The 23,450-nt window shown below is 42.3% G+C and overlaps 1 protein-coding gene across 3 annotated transcripts in view; it reads right to left on the reverse strand.

Annotated features, from left to right (window-relative positions):
* Window positions 1-23,450, reverse strand: part of TOP1 (DNA topoisomerase I) — an 83,414-nt gene that overhangs the window by 37,900 nt on the left and 22,064 nt on the right. For 2 of the 3 annotated variants that reach the window (XM_066387810.1, XM_066387811.1), the window contains 3 exons: window positions 14,452-14,554; window positions 3,165-3,288; window positions 2,034-2,089 (listed from right to left, as the gene is read on the reverse strand). In XM_066387810.1, the coding sequence (XP_066243907.1) occupies window positions 2,034-2,089; window positions 3,165-3,288; window positions 14,452-14,554 (283 nt within the window). Of the gene's footprint in view, window positions 1-2,033; window positions 2,090-3,164; window positions 3,289-8,384; window positions 8,512-14,451; window positions 14,555-23,450 lie in introns of those variants that run through there. The other variant, XM_066387812.1, reaches the window with a different exon arrangement.

Raw genomic sequence — 23,450 nt, forward strand, 5'->3', positions numbered from 1 at the left:
CCAGTGAGGGATATACTGTATGTATCTGACTCCAGAAATGATCCAAACTGATTATTCCAGTGCTCCAAAAGTGAAAATACAGTTTTTACAAGGAAAAGAGTGAAAATTTATTTCCCAAACTTGGTGCCTTAGGTCTAAGGATACAACCTTAGTTACACAGGAAACTAACTACGCTGACATTGCAACAGAAAGGCCCGTGCTAAATGAGAGCCCAGGACAAATGCAATTCCTTCAAATCTGGTCATTGTTCAATGTCCTCCGTAGGCCCATTTACTTGCTACACAGTAATCTTTATTGAGACATTCTCTTCTGCATATAGAAAGATAATTGTGTTAGTCAACCACCTTGAACCAAAAGGGGAAGGAAGAAGTGAGAAAACCATGGGACCAGAATTACGCAGCCTTGGGAGGGTCCCTGGCCTGGCACACCTCATCAGAGCCTCACTGCTTATAGCCAGAGCACAGACAGAGCTAACTCAGCACGGGGAACGGGCCGGGTGAGAAGCTTCCGTCTCTAAGAGACCCAAGGGGTAAGGAAGCTCAGTCTCAGCTGCAAAGGAAGTCAGGACATTCACAGGGTTTTATGAGTGGACACGCCACCCCCGCCCCACCCTCTCAAGCATGCTGGATCCCCTTGCTTGCAACAGAATTTGAATGTTTTAAAGACATTAGCTTTCCTTCCTTATTTCTACACACTCCCCAAATGCCAGCGTCTAAAGCTGTTTCCCTCACCATGAAAATGACTCACCTAGACCCGAGGGCCCCAAATCTCCCAAGCTCTGCACCAGGAAGAAATGCTGCCATCCACCCAGCCAGTGCATGCTGGGTCCTAGTATTGCCCCAGGTGAAGTTAAAAACACAGGGGAAACTTAGTAGGCCTGAAGAAGTTCTAAAGCAATTGATCAGAAAATTGAGTTCCATCCAGTGAAAGATCTGGGTTCTCTGCAGAGACATACTTGTAAGCTACCAAGCAGTCCCGCCGAGTGAATGGAGACCACTGCCTCAAAGGGTGGGCTGCAGATCTTCTAACCCAGCAGTCTGACACCGAGCCCAGGACTACACCAGTCCAAAGAGTCTCTCAATTTCAAAGTATTTATTAGTTTAATAAAAATCCCAGGCAGTTGGTCTCTTGGCAGAAAAGAGCCTCCCTGTGTTCAGTCACTTTATCTACGAAATCAGAACGTCTAGGGTAGCTTACAGGGAGTTTTATTATTCGGCATTCCTACAACAGTTACAAAACGTGCCAGTAGAGGGCTCCTGCTTCTCCTGGTCTTAGGGACCTGGAGGACATGGCACAGGTTTCAAAACTGTTCCCAAATGAAACTGAAAGTTCAAAGTTTCAAGGCAGCAAAACTCTCAAAACACTTTGCCTTGTCAATAATGCCAACACATACAACAACAACTCGGAAATCCATTCTGTCACTCTGTGGAGGCAAGTGAGAACATGTGACCATAAACCTCTAGTTTTTTGAAACCAGAGGGCTCCCTCAGGCTGAGTTTAAAAGTTGAGGCTGATGAGGAAAACAATTCTAACAGCAAAAATAGCACAGGGAAGTGACCGCTAGACTGTGTGTCTTTTCCTTTCAGAAAACAGATACATGTTTCTACTCCAATCTACACCCATCCCTAAAATGTAGGTCAAGCAGGAGTCTTCATATGAGCCTAAGAATATTACTAACACTTACTGCTGACTGAGGACGGAGTTTCTTTCTGGGGTGGTGACAATGTCCTGAATCACACAGTGCAGCAGTGGGGAGGATGCACACCTTGTGACTACATGAAACCCAACTGTACACTTTAACGGGGTGAATTTTATGGTGTAAATTATATCTCAATGTTTAAAATTTTTTCCTGTCGACCTTCTCCACTCAGTTAACCTCTGTTAAACGTGCTGTCCGTCCCACTACGAGGCACTCTAGAAATGCTCAGGTTGCTAGACCAAGCCTTCCCGGGCCAGCTTCCCGGCAAAGGGGGGCAGCTGGGTCACAGGTGCAGCTGCCCGCTGGCACCACAGAGAGAAGCAGAGGACCTTACCTTGAGAAGCCATTTTCCTTCTCCTTCTTTATCTTTGCGTCCCCAGAGGCTCTAACCTGAAAGGTCAAACGGCAGCGACTGATGAGCACCTTGAACGGACTACCCCTGAGGAAGCCTCTCTTATCTGAGCCCCAGCTCCTGGGCTCTGGGTCACAGGCCAACTCTTCCTGCCGCCTTTTCCCCATACTTTAGGATGAACTGTCCAAGTCACTGAGAAAAGTTTCCCTTCCAAACGGCAGCTTTTGCCATTAAATTAAGGCAGGTCCCCTCCCTCAGGAAGTATCCTCCACCTCCCAAGGATCTGCCCTTGGCAGTGCAGAGGAGAAATAAAAACAAAACAAAACAAAAGCACCTCTTTCCTGCCTTTTCTGATTTGGGAAGTGCGGCCACATTCCCCTCCCTGGACTTCCCAGACACTCTAGGTATTTCAACCATCTACACACATGCTCTCTCTCCCTCCCTCCCTCCCTCCCGCTGTACACAGAGCGTCTCTGGAAGAATACAAAAGACGCAGTGGCAGTGGCTGGCCTCCGGAACGGGAAAGATGGAGGCCAGGGAGCCACGGACAAAAGGGAGATGTATTTTTCCCGTACTCCCTATTCCATATTGTCTGAATTCACCAAGTTCAAATGTTACTTTTTCAAAACCTAGATTAAAACGACTTTTTAAAACTCTGTGCACAGCACTTCATTTGCAGCTAGAAGAACCCAGCCACTGTGAGGAGGCCATACTGGTTATGCTGGAAGGACACCAGGAGAGGCACCAGCATCACCAAATCGCCACTCAAGAACCTTCACCCAACCGAGGACCAACACAGCATGAAGCCCCCGAAACAGGATTGATTTCCCCCACGAAACAGACATTTCCAGATAGCCTACATCTTCAGTTTACTCATTTGCCATATAAATTAATGACAGGAACAGATATGATACTGTAAACGCGGTGGCAAAGGGCTCTGTTTTTCACAGTTTAAGACTCCGGTTGGCTCTCGAGTGTCCTGACAGACCTTTTCACCCGAAGGCCACACAGGTCCTCCTGTGCAATGACAACCCTTCCGGCACCTGTGCTAAAAGGTCAGTAGAATGAAAGGTGCGGCCCATGCCTCTCCCCTCCCTGTGGAGAGTTCGGTACCTTTTCCTCCTTGCGCTTTTCCTTGTCTCTGTCTTTATGTTTATCTTTATGTTTTTCTGAACTTCCATCTTTGTGTTTGTTTTTTTCTTTCTCTTTGTGTTTCTTTTCAGAATCTTTATGTTCACTGTGAAAAGTAAGACACAAAGGGTTAGGCCAGAATAGGGACCACAAGGGTTCATTTCACAAGATCAACTCATAAGATTACCTAAGATCACATGAACCATGGAAAGTTACAATGCTTTAAATAAACAATCCTGACAGAAGGTTCAAGTAGAGGCTTCTGTCTACACCACACTTCACCTTGTTTAATGTTTTAATTTTTTTCAAGGGAGTAAAGGAACCAAAAAGAGAACACAGTCATTCCTAACAAACCAGGAATTTTTTTTTTAAGTGGATAAGAATACACAGCAAGCTCTATTGTCCCTCTACAACATTCTACTGGCAAAAAACTAAAATGAAGCTTCAACTTACTGTTCACATCTGATGTGCAGGGTGAAAACAATTCACCGAAAACACACTTGGTAGTTCTGGGCCGGACCTGAGAAGCATCTTACCCATAGCCAAGCCAGGGCTTTGTGCAGTGAGCAACCCAACACAGTCCTGTTTCCTGCTAGTCCTGACTAAGAAGGGTTAGCTACAACTAAGGCAGGGTTTGTAAAGCCTGCCTGGTCCTTTCCTCACAACAAGAAAAGACCTATCTAAAAAGCAAAGGCATGTTCCATGCTAAACGTTTAAAATTTTTAAAGCTTAGCTTTTAAAAGGGTTTGTGGACACACTGGTAGCACTGTAGAAAGGCATTTCTCTTTTGGAAACAAAGTATGACATTATAAAGCAAGAGAATTTACAATGCTCACACCTGAGATCTGGCTCCTGGAAATTTCTCTTTGGGAAATAACAACACACAAAGATGTTTAATTTAAAGGTTCCCATAACAAGAATCAAACAAAAACAAACCAACCACCAAAAACTAGAGATGACCTTAGTGAGTAAGGAAAGGAAGAAACCGTGATATATCAAGTGTTATGAATTGGGGGAAAGTCCATCCCAGATGCAAAAACAGCTGACAGGAGCTCCAGTGACAGGGACAGTCAGGCCTATGGGCAGCATCGGCTCTTACCTTTCCCACCATGCACTGCATGTCTCATCTGTCACATTTAACACCTTCAGCCCAGGAAAAAAAAAAAAGATTTTACCAGCAATGAGCACATTAGGCTTTGTCCATCCCATGAAGTGTGTTCTAAGGAGATTTGGCCAGCATACTTGGCTACAACGAAGGCCCAAACAGATAAATATGAGCAACCGATTAGGTGAGAGCCACAGAACTTGGATGAAGACAGCACTGCTGACACATACCTCTCCGTACTCAAAAGGAGCCCCAGTGGTACCGAGGTTTGGGGAATAAGCAGGTTAGGGAAGATCCAGGAACTGTCTGGAAAAAACAAGGTCTGCTTCCCTTGTTTACATTCTCCACTCTCATTAGGGTATTTAGAGGAACCACACACACACTGAAATAACAAGTCTCTACATGAGCACACTTTTCTTTTGAATTCCTGAGGACAAAGAATAGCCCCACGTGCTAGCAGGCACAGAATGACCAAGTTTTCCCACCACACTTCTTATTCTCAGCATCATTATGATGTCATTCTCCATGCGATGTTTTCTCCTAATAGTTTTTTGCCAAAATGCAATGTTTGAATCAAAAAATTAATTCTTTACCTTACAAAAATAACTCAATTACATAGCACTGCAGCTTTAGAATTATGGATGAAACAACCAAGTTTCCAAGATTGCAACTGATCCTTCAGGAGTTTACACATGGTTTTGATATTACCAGCAAAATGTAGGGTAATATCACTATTCCATTATACAAGCTTTGTTGTTCTAGTTGTTTCCTTTAACATTAAATATAAGAAATATTAATGGTTGTCCTGGCTGGGTAGCTCACTTGGTTAAGAGTGGCATCCCTATAGGCCACGTTTACAGGTTCAATCCCCAGTCAGGACACATAGAAGACTCAACCAATGAACTGAATGCATAAGTAAGTATAACAACAAATTGACATTTCTTTTTCATTCTCTCCCTTTCTTTCATCAGTAAATAAAATTTTTAAAAAATATTACTGGTCATCTATACAAGTTTTTGCCTAAAAGCAAAAAATATGGAACTATTATATCCATAATGTTGATGGATAAATGTACCTCCCCCTCCAAAGTAATTCTGAAAATTCTAAGCAAGCAGTGTGCTAGGTGTTTTCACATATATTGTTTTACTCGATCCTTACAACACTCCAGGGAGGTCATGTTATATCCCCTTAGACCAGGGGTCTCAAATTCGCGGCCCGCCGAACAATTTTGTGCGGCCTGCAGACTAATCCACGAAGTTCAAAATATTTTGGATAAAATTAAGTAAGCCTAGGGGATTAGTCTGCGGGCCGCACAAAATTGTTCAGCGGGCCGCGAGTTTGAGACCCCTGCTTTAGACTGATTTAGAAACAGAGGAACCAGTCTTATTCAAAGTTATGTGTCACAGAGAAGCAAAGGTAAGAGACTGCATTTCTGTCTCCAAGTTCAGAGCATTTCCCACTAAATCAGTACCATTACATTTCCATGAAATTGATTACCTACCACTTAAGGTAGACTAAAGTTAGAGTTGAATGCATGGACCAATCTGAGATTTGATCTTAAGATCAAAACTTTATTTTACCATCAAGTAGAAACTTTGTAGAATAGAGATCTTGGATAACTGAAACGATTAAACCTTTGGGATAGCTGCTTCTTGTTTTGTCTTCCCACAAAACTGTAAATGGCTGGTTCAGGAATCTAAGTTTCGAAACACTACCCTCCTTCATGGTTGACCCCCCCCCCCCCCAATCTCTTTCTCAATGAAAGCAATTCTTAGAACATTAGTCTACTTCACACAAAACTGGCTCTCTGGCCTCTGGCAGTCATGGCACCAGCAATCTGTGAGCGCACACACCGCCCTCCAGTTTTCAGCTTTGCTGTTCACTATCACACTGAACAGAGATAAGGAAAAAGGAGTCAACAAATAACAAGGCAATGAGACAGTACCTAGGCCACTCCAGGCAAGTAGGAAAAAAGTCAGAGATACTTCCTCCGCCTGCTAACCAAAGGGAACGCTATTCAGGACATCCAAAGTTCCTGCTAGAGAAGTAACCCCTGTGTTTCACCAGAATGAGATGAAACTATCAACTTGACTTTCCAGAGGCAACTCACTCTCCCAACTTTTCAATGTAGAAGAGCAGGTTTGGATTTTTATATTAAGTGAGCTCAGATGATTCAGGGTTAAGGACATCTTTGTGGCACACAGGCATTCCACTGAAGACTGTTAGAAATTCGAGTTTGGGCCCTGGCCGGTTGGCTCAGCGGTAGAGCGTCGGCCTAGCGTGCGGAGGACCCGGGTTCGATTCCCGGCCAGGGCACACAGGAGAAGCGCCCATTTGCTTCTCCACCCCTCCGCCGCGCTTTCCTCTCTGTCTCTCTCTTCCCCTCCCGCAGCCAAGGCTCCATTGGAGCAAGGATGGCCCGGGCGCTGGGGATGGCTCTGTGGCCTCTGCCCCAGGCGCTAGAGTGGCTCTGGTCGCGACATGGCGACGCCCCGGAGGGGCAGAGCATCGCCCCCTGGTGGGCAGAGCGTCGCCCCTGGTGGGCGTGCCGGGTGGATCCCGGTCGGGCGCATGCGGGAGTCTGTCTGACTGTCTCTCCCTGTTTCCAGCTTCAGAAAAAAAAAAAAAAAAAAAAGAAATTCGAGTTTGTGGAACCCTGTTAGGCCTCTGAACACAATGCTAACGTTACAGCTACTTGTAAGGTGCTGTTCTGTCCCTGCCTCCAGAAATGGAGAACAGAGAGGCCTTGAGTCCCACCCCTTATCCATAACCCCTACACGGGCAGGAGTGCCGGCAAAGGGCAAGCTCTGGTGCCCGAGTCCAGTGACCCAGAAGCCTACAGAAGGCTGGGCCATGGAAGTCAGAAGCAGGATTCAGCCAGTGGTAGAACATGGAGCAACCTGGGATCAGTTAGGCTGACTCACCATCATTCAGGATTTCCTATAGTTTACTTCTTTCTCCAAAATGTTTAAAAACTCGTTTGGCTTTTATAGTGGCTTAAAAAGTAGCACCTTTACCACTGATAAGATGATGGATTCTGACCAGTGCAGAAGAGGAATTCATGTGTTGACTGCATGCTGCCCTTCTCTTTATACTGATACTTTTTTCATACACAATGTCAAAGTCACAAAAAGGTCTTTAAATACCACTGAAGACTACAAATACTGGCCAGTTCAGAGGCTACAGAACAGATGATTGAGATACTGAAGAAACTTCAGTGGGGTTAAGTAAGAAAAATAAACTGGAAGAAAGGCTTAAAACTGATCCCAGTATGAAACAAAAAGATCTGAAGAACAAATGCATTTTAAGAATGAGTTTAGTCTGGGACACACAGAAGGCCAGAACACAGACAGCAGCTAGCATTCCATAACCTCCGTAATGGTCACACTTTGGGATGAAATAGGGATTTCACCATCAGCCACTCTGAGAGAGAAAACACCCAGTTAGTGGCTATGCACACATGCTGATTCCTTGGACTCAGGGCTCACATCTGTCTGGGGGTAAGACCCACCATCCCAGCAGAGTCTGGACAAGCAGAAGTCAGTGCCGAAGAGAACAAATGGAAAGAGTCAGAGCCACCTCTCCAGAGTGTTCATGACTGTTTTATGCTTCAATTAGCTAAATTCCACTAAGGAAAAAAGTACAAAAGTAAACTACACTATTTTTAAAGTGATGATGGTGAAACCGGTGGTCTGTGACCCTTTCTGGAGCTAAACAGACAAGTTTGACCAGGGTTCCTCTAAGGCACTCGGGCAGAAAGGTGGACGAAGGAAGACGCCAGGAGGGAAAAACATTTCCCTTCCGTTCCAGGATGGCATTTGCTGCCTCTTTAGAAAACAAAACAAAGTCCGTGTCTGATATTCTGGGAAGCTAGGATATTGGCTATGGGAAACCACTTAAATCTGTTAAAGAAACAAACAAAAAAACAATCTGTCCTCTATTACCAATAAAAGTATTTAACGGATACCTGAATACCACTAAGTGCCTGGCACTCTTCTAAGCAATTTAATCCCCATAACAAAAATGAGATAAGTTCTAGCATCTCCATTTTACAGCTGTGGAAATCAAGACATGGTAGGTAAGGTTAAGTAACTCACCCCAGGAGACACATCTGATGAGAGATAAGTAGGACTTAGACTAGGGCAGTTGGGCTCCAGAGTGGGTCCCTTTGGTACCATACTTCCCAAACAAAGCAAAAAAGGAGAACTGCTGGGGGCAGGAGGAGCCTCTTTACCTTCTGAGAACAGGACTGAGTCACTAATGGCTAAGGGCAGGAATGCATCCCAGCAACCTGGCCACTCCTCAAGGTAGCAGACCCGCCCCGCAGGTTCCAGGGGATTCCTATGGGAGAGCCTAGACAGCTTCTAAGCAGTGGAAGGAGGAAACCCACAGCCCCTCAAGGAAAGCAGACAAGTAAAGCTTAAATGTTTGCTAAATAAAAAGTCTAGGTAAACTCAAAAGGTGCCTTTGGGAAAAGAACACAGCAGCAGTTTCTGAAAAACTAAGAAATAAAGATTTCTTAATGCTTATCACTTAATGCTCAAAATTACAAGAATTATTCCTCTGAGTTGAATGGAATCTCAGAAATTATTTAGTCCTTTGTTTGCAGGCCAGAGAGGAAAAAGGATGTGCCCAAAGCCAATGCATATTCTGAACTCCCATTCCTCCCCTATCTCTACGACCCTTATCTCTATTAATAGGGTAAGCAGCCACCCACTTATCTAAACTAGGAGCCCTTCTTCTTAGACCCCTCATGCCATCATGCCATTTGTGGCTAAATTCCGTATCTCCCTTTCTGTGTTCAGTAGCCCTAGCCCTCTTGCTCCCTTCAGAATGAAGTCCCAACTTTTCCTTTTCCATCCCAACTTCTTGAAATAGCTTTTAATCATTTGCCCCAAGTTACTTTTCGACCTCCTTTTCTACTACCCCTCCTGTGAGTCCAGGCACCCACCCCGCCGGAGCCCCCCCAGAGCACAGCACTTTCCCCATGCTGCCAGGTTCTGTTTACGCTGCTCTCCTCATCCGAAATGCCCATTTCTAGCCATCACCTTCCTGTCATGATTTGAACCGTCTTCCAACGGCTAGCTCAAGTGCCGTTTCCTCCACGAAATCTCTTAAAAAAATGGTTCAGTTCCAGTTCATTATAATAGGGCTAGATAGAATTGAAATGTAAGGCTTCAAATGGGGATATTATCAATATTAAATTAGGCCCAACTACCAAGATCAACAGCTTCAATTTACCTGAATGATATTAACCAGGCTTTGTGGTAACCATCATCATCATCATCACCGCCGCCACCACCATCAACAACATTATTACCACCACCATAATCATCACCACCACCATCATCATACTCAATTGTTTAATATGTTATAATTTCCAGTTGAATTCTCCCCCAACAAACTTGAAAACTTGACCAGGCCAGTCTGCTCTCAATACTTGACCAAAATGGAAAACGAAGCCCAGAAGTCATATGGCTTAGATCAGGACCCATGACTAATATCCGTAGGGCCCACAGGTCAGCACAGGACAGAGTGGCCACTCGCACTGTTTCAGAGTGCTCTTCTCGACCTCACAGAGGCTCCCACGGGAATGGCGGTGCTGCTCAGCTTCCTTGTTTGTCAACTGTGCAGTCTTCTTCTCCGCCTCGGTTAACTGTCCCTTTCCCCAGACAGGTCCACACAGGGATGTGCAGAGAAATAAAGGGCTGCAGCAGACAGCTCACAAGAAGGGAGTAAACACAGCTTTTAACCTTGATTACTTTCATAAAAATGTTTCCTAATCCGAGACCCAACTGTTCAATTCCAGTCCATTTCCCTAAGATCCTGCAGTCTCCCAATTCTGATCCAGGCAGGCTCTGGAGCGGAAGGGAGAGTGGAACCCCAGCACCCTGTCCTCGTCTGCTCCCACACTGCCCGCACGGACAAGTGCTGCCAGCGCACCAGTTAAAGCACTGTCCACTGCCTCACAGCAGCGCTCGCCGCCCTCCCCACTGTCCACAAACTTGTCACTCCGGCCCAAGGGACAGGCTTTACAACTGGCAAGAGATGCACACAGCCAAACACTAATGGGGAATCTTGATTTTCTAAAGGGACTCACCCCCACCCAGCTGCTTGTCATGTTGTTTGCAGAAGAGGTCTAGCAGTAAGGATAACGTGGCTAAGAATGCAAACTTTCAAGAGAAATATCTGGTGAGCTCCTACAAGCCCAGTGATTCCTTAGCAGCTACTAAGAGTGTTCCTTCTGTTTCCAGAGGATATACATATATTTTTTATAAGAACCTAAAGTGCTTCATGTTAATGCTAACAGAAAAAAGCAGTGTCAGAGATAAAGAGAAGGAATTCTTTTTATTTGACTTTGGTATAAACTCTTCCTATGATGTTATGGACCTAAAAGAAGAAGATAGTTAGAGATAGGGTTTGCATAGGGTCAGAATTTAATGAGATTAACACAATTAGTGCCAAGTGAAAGAGGCAGTGCCTCGAATGTTCCGGCATTTTATACCCTGAGCTGCCTGTGGTACGCATACGAGAAAGAGGTGCTTGTGTTTAAATACAGATGGTTTAGCTACACAATTCACCTTCCTCAGGCAGTTTTTTGTTGTTGCTTGGTTGGTTGGTGTTTTGTTTTTTTAACTAGAAGGAATAACGCAGTGGAAGAAAAATACAAGAGGTCTTAGAGCTCTGATCTCACCCTTACTCTGCTACCCCACTGCCCTGGGACTTGGAGCATGTCACCTCAGATGCCTATAATCTTTACCACCCTCTCACTTACTCTGCACCTTGAGTGAGAATAAAGGAGAAATCGCAGGAGAAAGATGGGATCCCAGAGGGAGGGTCCACATCCTATTCTCTGAGCAGAAAGCCTAATTTCCAATTCTCTGACACTCTAAGTATGCAGAACATGTTACCAAGCAGAAGAAAGATGCTTCCTGGATTTGGGTCCTTAGTCCATATCTTGCAGAGAAGGAAGGAACATAGAAACATATTACTGTAAGCAAAGTGTTGGAATAAAGTGACGCCTTTTCAAACAGAACATGCTAAATATTAATTATTCTGGGCTTAAGATGTGACTAAACAAGCCTCAAGGTTTCCTTAATCTGCTACAAAAGAAAAAAGGAAGACACCAAAAACTACTTGAAAGATTAGAAGTCACTTAAAAAAGGAATACAGTGTACAGGATTTTAATGGGCTATAACCAAGACACTTCCTTTGTTGCAAAGAAGTAGTATGTCAGTAGAGGTCAAACAGGAAGTATTTAATAGTCTGCTTACAACACATCATCTGCTTAAACTGTTCTAAAGTTATTCACATGTGAATTAGAGATTAGGGCTAGATTTAGTCATGTGCAAACAGAAACTCGGGCCAGGTTTTTCCAGTGCCCTCCTGGCAAACAGGCTATTATTTTCTTAAGCATTTTGATTAGAAACGAATATTAAAAGGCACAAAATTGCAAAGAACAAATTCCTGAATTTGCCTATGCTATAATCTTGGAAAAGTATGCTTCAATGGGTATACAAAGTATTTCCCACATTTGTAGAGCAGTTCACACTTAATTTTACGCTTATTGACTCCCATGTGTCCCTTCTGAAGCATATATTTAATATGAGGAAACCGGCAGATGAGAAAACTGAATTTAAAAAGATGATTTAGCCTAGCCAAGATTACATAAGACCAAGGCAGAGGGACCAGGACACCAAGGGACTTCTCCTAAATAGAGGCCATTGGGCTACTGTGAATAATTCAAGAAATGTTAACACCAAAATCGCATCTTTTATTTTTAAAAAGGAGATTCTGGTAAAATGGGGCAGGACCAAACTTATGCCCCCACAGCCTTTGATGCCACTCATTCCCCATCATTTCTCCCACCAACCCTGTAAATCAGGTTGGTCAAGTACATGTACCAGAGAAAAAGAAATCACTTTTTAAAAGCTTACATTTATAATATGAATCTCTATCTTTTTAGTCTTTTTGGACAAATGTCTGGTAACATGAAAATTAGCATTTCTTCATCTGATCTATAAGCATTTTACTCAAATGACAAAGTTCTTCATGGTCAAGATTATCTCATTTTCTTGGCACTCCACATCAACTAGCAAAGCAAAAACATGGCATGAAGATCACGGTACTTGTTTGCCACGACCCAGCAATTCTCCTAAGTACACACTCAGAAGAACCGGAAGCAGGGGCTCAGATACTTGCACACACACATTCGTAACAGCGCTAATCACAGTAGTCAAAGGTTAAAAACAAACCAACTGGTTCATTAACGGATGAATGGATTTTTTAAAAAAATTTTATAAGAATGTGAGTTTATCTGAAACAAACTGAATACAGTTGCTGGGAAGCAAGGTCTCACATGCTCCCAATGAACGAATTTTCTTTTAATGAGGTATAGAGATACAATGGAATATTATTCAGCCATAAAAAGAGATAGAATTCCGATATGCAACAGCATGGGTGAACCCTGAAAGCATTATGCTAAGTGAAATAAGCCAGATGCAAAAAAATATAAATAAAAATTTGTAATTCCACGTATATGAGGTACTAGAATAGGCAAATTCATAAAACAGAATAGAAGTTGCCATGGATGAGGGTGAGAGAACGGGGGGGTGGGGGTGGTGGTATTGTTTAATGGGGTCTGAGATTATTTGAGATGCTGAAAAAGTTCTGAAGATAGATACTGGTGATGGTTGTATAATGTTATGAATGTACTTAATGCCACTCAAATGGCAATTTATGTCATGTATATTTCACCACAAATACACAAAAATCTTGTTTGAAAAATAAGATGGCCAGGAGCACCAACTTATAGAATACTGTGAATATATAAAATAATTCATTTACAAATATTTTAAAAGTTTTAATGATTCATAAAAAGAACAGATTTAGAAAGCAATTCTTACTTAACTTTTCTACATACAATAAAGCAGCTAATGAAGTATAATTGACCCTTGAACAAGGAGGGGGTTTAGGATGAAACCCCCCCCACTCCACACAGTCAAAAATCCATGTGTAACTTTTTATCCCCATTAGTCTCAGAGACGGGGGGGGGGGGGGGGGGAGCGTCAACTTGTTCCACTTAGTTGTTCCATTTAGTTGGGCGCACACTGCTCACTTCTGATATGTGACCTGACCCAGGATCAAACCTGTGACCTCGGCACACCGGGACAATGCTCTAGCCACTAAACAACCCCCCAGGATCCCATGTATAACTTTTGACTCCACAGAAACTTAACTACTAATATCCTGCTGCTCCTAGAAGCCTACTGACATAAACAATTAACAGGTATTCTATGTGTTATATGTTATTACATACTGCATTCTTAAACTAAAGTAAGCCAGAGAAAAGAAAATGTTATAAAGAAAATACATTTACAGTATTTATTGCCTATAATGGGACCAACGCAGTTCAAAGCCATGTTGTTTGAGAGTCAACGGTAGTCCTTAGAAACTCAAGGCTGAAGGCACTTGTTCTAATAAATAAATGATCTTCACATTCCCTTCGCACAGAACTTATGGGAATACCATACAGCTTTCTCACCCACTGCCTTTAACTCAAAATAGAAGCCCAAGTCCTCATTTTCAACAAGTAGAACTATACCCAAATACATCCTACACATCTTGGACCTAACCACGTGCCTCCTACACCAAAAATGAGGAAAATGAACAAGAAGACATCTTTCTGAGGCTTGGGCCCCAGAGGGTCCACTACTGACTTTCAATTGCCCAATCTTTTGCACAGGATTTCAGCAGCTCACAGACCATGGAAGCGCAAGGTAAGAATTTTTAATTATGTCCTTTAAACTACAGGAAAAAAAGATGTATCATGTCTCCAATCCAGTCACCTTTTATCAAGGCAAGCTCTCTGGGCACTTGATTAAATGCCATTATATTAGAATAAATTCATAGCTCACTGACTTAAAATTTATACTTTTAATGAGGTATATACTGAAAGAAAATTTACCACCTGATCTGAACAATGGCATCATCGTGAGGCCCGAATTATCAAGGCCCTCCTCTTAGCAACTCAAATCAAATACAGTCTCGGCTTACTTGAATACCCAGGCTGTTTACCCGTGGCTCAAGTTAAGGCCTAGTCTAGGTGAGCCCAGCCACGGCCAACCCACCGCTGAATGAACGACTTGCTGGTTCAACCCTTACCTGTTGCTATGCTTGGACTTTTCTCGGTCCTTCTCCTTGTCCTTCTTGTGCTCTTTGTGCCGGTGTTCCCGATCTTTGTGTTTATCTTTGTGTTTATGAGAATCTGCAACCATAAGAGATGAGTCAATTAAAAGGAGTCATGAGCTACCTCCTGCCTGCCTACCTTGACAAGCTGGTCAAAAAGCACAATGACAGGATTCAAATGGCATTTGTAACCCACGTCTTGGTTTTAGAGGCAGGGTAATCTTGGAAGGGTCCACTGGAAGGAAAGAGTTCGAACACAAGGCAGCCCATTACCTTGACCTTAAAACCAAGGTGTGTTACGAATGTGCAGGTGGGAAGAGGAAACAATTCTACTATGAAAGGAATCAACAATTTGTCGTTCTTCTCCTACATCTGGTACTATGAAGACTAAGCTATAAATGAAACAAACGAATAAATCTTGAACGCTGACTTTCAAGATCAGTTATCTATATAATGTGTTGGAAAAACCAAACCTCAAGAGATGTATTTTTAAATCAACTTTATTGAAGTATAATTTCTAAGCAGTAAAATATACAAGTTTCAATATTACATGACCACACCCCTAGCTATATGAATTTCTCATCTCACAGAGATAGGAAAAACATAATAATATGTATATAAGGTATCAGCAGTAGGGCTGAAACTCAATCTTCCATACACAGAAGGCTACAACTTCTACAAGTCTCAAATCTAACTTTAAAATGCTGAGTCAATCCAATATACAAAGTTGGTGGTCCTTGATTATGTGAGAGCAATAAAAGCCCCCAATGGCTTTTACTCCAAACTAAGCACTATTGGTTAAACTCATAATAATGACAAAACATGCCACCAGCAGCACTAGCCAGAATGAAGTCTGTGCTGTTTGCTTTTGTTTATAGGCTAGATTTAACAAACAAGAAACAGAACATTACGATCTGCTATTATGGCCCAAGGGTATAACAGGGAGATAACACAAAAGCAAATATGTATGAAAAAGACTAGGAAGAACAGACTCTTTTTAGTATAGTAGAAAATGCTACCGTAGTTATCTTTGGGTGGTAAATTTATGAACTTGATTTTTTGGTATAGATACTTTGTCTTTTACAATCTTTCCCCATGAGAATCATTCTTATAATAAAACATGAAGTTTTTTTTTTTTAATTACCAAGACTTTAATAATTTACTTTGACAAGTACTAGTGTCCATAAGGAAAACACAGTTTAATTCATTAAAATGCACTAAATTTGCCTGACCTGTGGTGGCGCAGTGGATAAAGTGTCAACCTGTAATGCTGAGGCTGCTGGTTCAAAACCTTGGGCTTGCCTGGTCAAGGCACATATGGGAGTTGATGCTTCCTGCCCATCCCTCCTTCTCTCTCTCTCTCTCTCTCTCTCTCTCTCTCTCCCTCTCTCCCCTCTTTAAAATGAGTAAATTTTAAAAAACTTTTAAAAAAGTAAAATGCACTAAATTTAAAGAATGAGTTAACTAAAATAAAAGATAAATTAAACGTAATTCCAGGTAGGTTTCAGATAATCAGTCTGCCAACAACACTATCTTCTTAAATGCACAAACCTTCAAAATTGATTTTAAAGCCTGGTCCCAAGACTTTAAAGGGATCCCTCCTGAACGCCCAAACCATGTAAACAATGAAATTACCAACTGACAGGGACACTGCAGAGATGATCTGCACTAGTAAACTGATGGACAAATACCCGCCAAAGCGGCATATGGAATATGGAAGCGTTTCAGCATAAATGATCGCTGGAATTTCTTTTAAAATACCCTCAAGTGAAAAAAAGAGAGGGGGAGAGATCTGGAGATGGATAAACAAGAATGGCAAAACGTTGAGAGTTACTGAGATGGACGGATGTGACACATAATTCAGTATACTACTCTCTCTACTGCTATATATGCTTGAAACTATTCACAATAGAAGTTTAAGCTTCTTTCCTTCTAATCTGTTATTTTTTCTTAGTATATAAGGGAGCATTAAGGAGAAGACTAGCCTAGTCCAAGAGAGGATTTGTGTCAAAGGAACAGTAAGAGATAAAGTAATAGATAAAAATTAACCCAAGAGTCAGGGTGTCCTATCCTTAGGATAACAAGAAGCCACTTCAAGCAGAAAAGGAACAAAATATTATAAAAGCCATCCTTAAGGAAGATTAATTGACGGACAGTGTGGGTAAGAAGGTAAAAGCAGAGCAACTACGAGTGCTTTTTTAGGCAGTCCAGAAAAAAAGAGATAGCAGGGCTGTGCAGGAAGGAGGAAATCTAAAAGTGGAATTAGAATGCAGTCCAGAGACTCACGGGCTATGTGTAAGAAATGAATGCAGGAGAAGGGTCAAAGACTGGTGTCCCTGTGACTAGGAGACAAGCTGGCTTTGAAGACAGAAAGTTGTGCAGAAAAGGGGGAGAAGGGAAAAGACTGGAAAAAGAATGAAACTCACTGAGTCACACTGTATTTAAGGTAGCAGTGGGACATCTGACTAAATGGTCAGAAGAGAAGCCAGTAAGGGAACAAGTGAAGCCAAAGAGCACACTGATCTGTGTCCCTCATGGTGACAATGCTTGCAGATACCTGACTAATGGCCTTGAAGATTAATTTTAGTACCTACCCTTTCCCCTTAACTGGAATTCATCTAAGAACAGATACTGTTAAAATGCTTTGGAGAAAGGATCTTGCCACTTCAAGTTATGGGTTAAATGCAGAAGGAACTGTGTTGAACTTGGCGGACAGATTTAGAAATGAAAGATGCAAACCACTGCATATTAAATCACCAGAATACCTCATTCACTGTGAATTCAGGTCACCTAATAACTACCCGATAACAACTGTTCCAAATCCTAGGATTCAAACATTCGAGATGAAGACCTGGGAAGAAGACTCCTGAAATTAGGCAGCCTTGAGAAGACAGGGGACTTTAACAACTAATTCCTTTCACTTTAACTTAGCTGGAGTTAACTCCATAAGGATAGGTAAGTAAATGAATAGAGAGAACAGGAATCAACATCTTTTGTTATTGTTATTTTAAGTGTTTTTTGAGGCTAACAAAGATTTTAAGATAACAAAAGAAAAGGAAACCTTTTACTACTGGATTCAGAATTACATTCTAAGGTCTAATGCAGTCTACAACCATTTAAAATATATTCCTAATGTAAAGTAGTACAACCATTATGGAAGAAAGTATGGTGGTTCCTCAAAAAACTGAAACTAGAACTACCTTATGACCCAGCAATCCCTCTACTGGGTATATACCCCCAAAACTCAGAAACATTGATACGTAAAGACACATGCAGCCCCATTTTCATTGCAGCATTGTTCACAGTGGCCAGGACATGGAAACAACCAAAAAGCCCGTCAATACATGACTGGATAAAGAAGATGTGGCACATATACACTATGGAATACTACTCAGCCATAAGAAATGATGACATCAGATCATTTACAGCAAAATGGTGGGATCTTGATAACATTATACGGAGTGAAATAAGTAAATCAGAAAAAACCAGGAACTGCATTATTCCATACGTAGGTGGGACATAAAAGTGAAACTAAGAGACATTGATAAGAGTGTGGTGGTTGGGGGGGGGGGGGGGGGGAGGGGGAGGGGGAGGGGCACAAAGAAAAAAAATAAAATGTATTCCTAAATCCAAAACATCCTGTTGAAGATTTATCAGACCTGGACTCTGCCCTCAAGGAATTTACAACCCAAGGTCATAATTAAGATATGGATCCAACAGCTAGGGCCCAAGGCACTCAAGGAAAAGGGCACAAATATAATTGCCAAAACCATACCAGAGTGCTTAACAATCACTGTCCCATTCAATTTTCTTCGCACTTGCACAACAAGGAAACACCATCCTCATTTCGTAGAAGGTAACAGTAATAGCAAGCCCTTTCCCAGTGTGTACTCTGCGAAAGGCACCCTTTCCCTCTGCTTTCCACAGCACTTCCAGTTTTCACAACTCTTGAGTGGTAACAATTCATCAAACCTGACACTTTTTGCCTCTTAACATCTCTGAAAAGGTGCATGTAGTTCGTATAATCCCCATGGAAGGGGAATTTAACAATATCTAAAACTAATTTATACACTTTCTTTTGATCCAGCAATTTAACTTGTAGATACACTTCCAAGGCAGAAGATTTAAGCTGGTTTACGTATACATGAAGGCAGAGAAAATTAAGTCAGCAAAGGAAACTTTTTAATTATATTCTTGCTGGAATGGATTAAAATTCCTTTCCTCCTCCCGAATTCTCAAATGTCAAGTGATTGACATTAAAGTAACATGTTTTTATTGCATCATGATGCTCCTATATTTAGAAACTATGAAAAACTTCTTATGGAGGTTACAGACCTTTTCCCAAATGTCTACACATGAAACATGTGGGTGGCATTGCCTCCATCTCTTACATGATGGCAGAATTTTCTACTCCTGACCTGCTATTTTTCAATAAGGGTAGTGAGGCAATTTGAAAAGTCTCAAAAGTAAAAAAAGGCAGTGTGTAGTCAGCACAGGCTCCCCGGAAGAGGCAGTATTTGAGCTAAATCCTACCAGAGGCTAAGAGGAAGTCAGTGAAGTAGAGCAAGAAGAAAGGCATTATTGGCACATAAGCCACAAAAAGCAACTATCTATTATTATTGTTGTTGCTGAAATACTGATCTTGTCATGATTGAGCAAAATGAAGTGAGATCTGCTTCCTGCCAGTGAGGAGATAGCAGAGCTGATTTTTGTCGGGGGCATATTAAAAAAGGGAATTCCAGAGTTATATTCTATTTGGCTATCTAAAGGCATATTTCCCAAAAGCAATTTCTGGAAGAAAAAAAAAAAATACAGATAAACTAATGCTTCTTGTAGCTTTGGAGTCCTAATCCTCTAGATATAAGAGAAATATAATACCTAGGAATAAGAAACTTCAGTATCAAATAAGTCCAGCAAAACTTGATCCAACTGTTATAAAGTCCCTGAAAGCTGGCATAAGCCCCGTATGACAATGAAACTGCAGGTTTGGAAAACAGGTAAGGAGTCAGCCCCAGGTAGCCACCAAATCAGTGTCAAATCAGTATAAGATGAAGAGTTCACCGCCACAGGGGAATCAGATACATACACAAAAGTAAAGAAAGTCAAGTCCATAAAACACTTTGTTAAATATGTTCAAGAGTGATGGGGTTAGCACAAAAGACCATGGCTAACCCATTGCGTTGATTAGAGATAGCAGAGAGCAGCAGCGGATGGCAGAAGGGACCTCTAAAGAAAGCCAACTGGTTCAAATGAGTGAAAAGATCTGATTCAAATCCTTGTTCTAACACCTACTATATGACCTTAGGTAAAAGTCACTTAACTACTGGGTCTATAAGTAGGCAGTATAGGTCAGTTGATTAGAGCATTATCCTGAAACACCAAGGTAACAAGGTTGTAGGATCAATTACTGAGTCTGGGCACATATAGAAAGAAACCAATGAATGCATAACTAAGTGGAACAACAAATGAATGCTTGCTTCCTTCTCTTCCCCCCTTCCTTTCTCTGTCTCTCTAATATCAATGATAATAATAATATAAATCTTCAAATCGCTATTCACCACTGATTTGATAACTGTGCCCTCTACAGTAGATGAAAAAATGAGCTCAGAATATTTAAGTGACCTTAAAGAATTTTATTTCAAATTATGTATATGGTTGTACAATTCCTGGCTAATCTCCATAAAATGACAAAAATGTTGACAACTGTCAATAAAATACAATTACTGAATCCTCTTCATAGAACTGAACTGAGCCTACTCAATCATTCCAAATAACTCAGAGGTCAGGCACTATCCATGTACTTAAGACAGCAACCATGCCCATTCACCTTGTCCGGCCAGCCAGTGACAGAGAAAAGGCTTCCTGGTTTTCTTTTCTGCACATGGACCCAGAAAAGAAAAGCACTAGTGAGGAAAGAAGTAAAACTTTGGCCTGCTCTAATAATCCCATACCCAGAAGCCTAAAAAACCTTCAGGTTTTAAGGGTCACACTGATAACCAACCAGTTTATGCCCCCCAGGTATAAAAACACTTGCATTAGTGTAGCTGCAATCAGGGAGCTAACAATGTTGCCAGACCTATTCCACCCAGGGTCTCTAATGCAATCACAATTCAATGCATGCGTAGTAAACATTTACTTTTTAAGTGGGAAAGGCTAAGAATGACAAAGATTACTGATCATTTTATCAACTTTTCTATGATAGGCATCCTGCCACTCTACCATTCTTTTAAATGGTTAGGATAATCAGAACGGAGTAAGCAAAAGCAAAGAGTACTTTGCTTTCTTATAAACAGAGACTTTTCTGTATAAAAGAGGGGCTCTTTGCCATGTTTTGAGCCAGACCTCTTACACTGACTTTTGACAACAGGTCTGAGACTTAAAGCAGCTGTGTAACATGACAGGCTCATCAAGTCGTGTGGAGGAGGAGCCCACACACTTTGGGAAGCTGTCTTTCCCAAAGAGGTACTCTTAACACAACTTTGTCAATGATAACTCTTGCTAATCTCTGGCACACAAATACAACACTGGAACCATTTGGGTGAAGAAATGAATTTTCTAAAGAAGGTATCACCTGCCCATTACTAAATCACTTCTACTGGGATGAATGCTTGCCTCTTCTCCTCCCTCCCTGACCTTCATTCAACCCCATGGATGTCACATCCAAGCTGGAGTTTAAACAAAATCAACATTTCTACTTAACACTCTACACTTTAAAAGAAGACTGTTTTTGTCGAAGACAGATAGCAAGCTGGTCTCTGTGATAAAGATTGGCATCCGGGAGTGTGGTCAGTATCAGGGATGAGCAAATCTCCCCAGGAACTTAATGCCAAACTAAAAGCAGTCAAGAAAACTGAAAGCCCTTAACTGGAAGGGGGGAGGGTTGAGGGGTGAAACAATTCTACTCTTCCTGCTTCCCTCTCCCCTACACAGCTGTTCGAATTCAGACTCTATCAATGCTGGTCTACTTTCAATCCAGGACACCCAGTCTGTGGTCCATCTTCATAGTGACTGACTTCATTTGTAGTCCATAGAAGAGTCCTTATCAATACAATATTTTACAGAAATTCATTTCCAAAATTCCAGGGCATGGTTGACAGTCTTTCAAGGTAAACTGGACAGAGGTTGTTGTGGCTAAAAGATCAGGAAACTCCAGAATTTAAAAGAAAATTGCTGGGAGGATTCATCTTTAAAAACAAACAAGCAAGCAAACAAACAAAAATATACCCTTAAAACTCAAAAATGAGAGAAGGAACTAGTAACATTTCCAATTTTTAAAGTCCAGATTACCATGTGTTCTTCCCAAATGTGCATTGTATATAATAAACAAGACCTTTTGTCACGGACAGATTTGTTCATTATTGAAACTAACGGGGTTCACTCACTAGGGACCTAGTACTCTCAAGCTAAGAAAAACAAAACAAACAAAAACCTCCTGCTGAGAAGATGGCATCTGGAACTAGAAATATTTATTTTTCTCCCTTTAAGGAAGATGGGGTTCACCACTGTCATGCAAATATCTGTTGGGTGCCAACTGTGCGCCAGACATTGCTGTAAGGGTAGGCACACAGCAGAAACCTGGGCCAGCCTCTGCCTCATGGCGCCCCGAGCATTAATGCCGACCCAACAGCCACTGTTGTTCAGGGAGGAACTCGGAAAAGAGGCCGAAGGAGCAGACATTGCTGTAAGGGTAGGCACACAGCAGAAACCTGGGCCAGCCTCTGCCTCATAGCGCCCCGAGCATTAATGCCGACTCAACAGCCACTGTTGTTCAGGGAGGAACTCGGAAAAGAGGCTGAAGGAGCAGACATTGCTGTAAGGGTAGGCACACAGCAGAAACCTGGGCCAGCCTCTGCCTCATGGCGCCCCGAGCATTAATGCCGACCCAACAGCCACTGTTGTTCAGGGAGGAACTTGGAAAAGAGGCTGAAGGAGATCTCCCAGAACTGCCCAAGTTTCCTTGGACAGAGGTGGCTCTGTGAAGTTCCACAATCAGACTTCAATGTCACAGTCATAACGACCTTCATAAGGACTTATGGAGGCTAAGACAAAGAAAGGGTCACATTTAATCACATAAAAGTTGCCGTTTACTTAAGTCTTTCTCCTCAATATTCAATGCAAGGTAGAACATCAACATCAGAAACTTCAAGTACCTGCATAAAAAGACTCCTAGTTGCTCAAAGATAGATGCCCAGCATTTTCAATTTTGTTTCTATCAGCTCTGCAGCACAACTTCACATTTCTAAAACCTGTCACATTTTCCAAAGTGTCTACATATTCAGTAGAAATGCCACAAACTGACTTAAAAAGACTTGAGAACCTATCCTGTTTCTTAAACATCAGCAACTCTATGAGCTGTGGCCAGATGTTGTCCTACTAAGGGCCCAGTCTTGCAAAAGGATTGCTTTCGGCCTCAATACCTCTCAAAGAAAGGGTTAAATGGTCAGAAGACCTTTGCTCTCCCAGGCCACTTCCACATTTAAATTTCTTTGGCTCTTTTAGTGCTTTTATTTATTATTATTATTATTATTATTATTATTATTTTTGCATTTTTCTGAAGCTGGAAACGGGGAGAGACAGTCAGACAGACTCCCGCATGCACCCAACCGGGATCCACCTGGCACGCCCACCAGGGGGCGACGCTCTGCCCATCAGGGGCATCGCTCTGTCTCGACCAGAGCCATTCTAGCGCCTGAGGCAGAGGCCACAGAGCCATCCCCAGCGCCCGGGCCATCTTTGCTCCAATGAAGCCTTGGCTGCAGGAGGGGAAGAGAGAGACCGAGAGGAAGGAGAGGGGGAGGGGTGGAGAAGCAGATGGGCGCTTATCCTGTGTGCCCTGGCTGGGAATCGAACCCGGGACTTCTACACGCCAGGCCGACGCTCTACCACTGAGCCAACCGGCCAGGGCTACTTTTAGTGCTTTTACAACACTACAATTACCTTGGTCTTTCAGCCGCTCTGGGCTATGCACCCTACTT

This window comes from Saccopteryx leptura, chromosome 5 (assembly GCF_036850995.1).
Source record: "Saccopteryx leptura isolate mSacLep1 chromosome 5, mSacLep1_pri_phased_curated, whole genome shotgun sequence".
In the NCBI taxonomy this organism is placed as follows: Eukaryota; Metazoa; Chordata; class Mammalia; order Chiroptera; family Emballonuridae; genus Saccopteryx; species Saccopteryx leptura.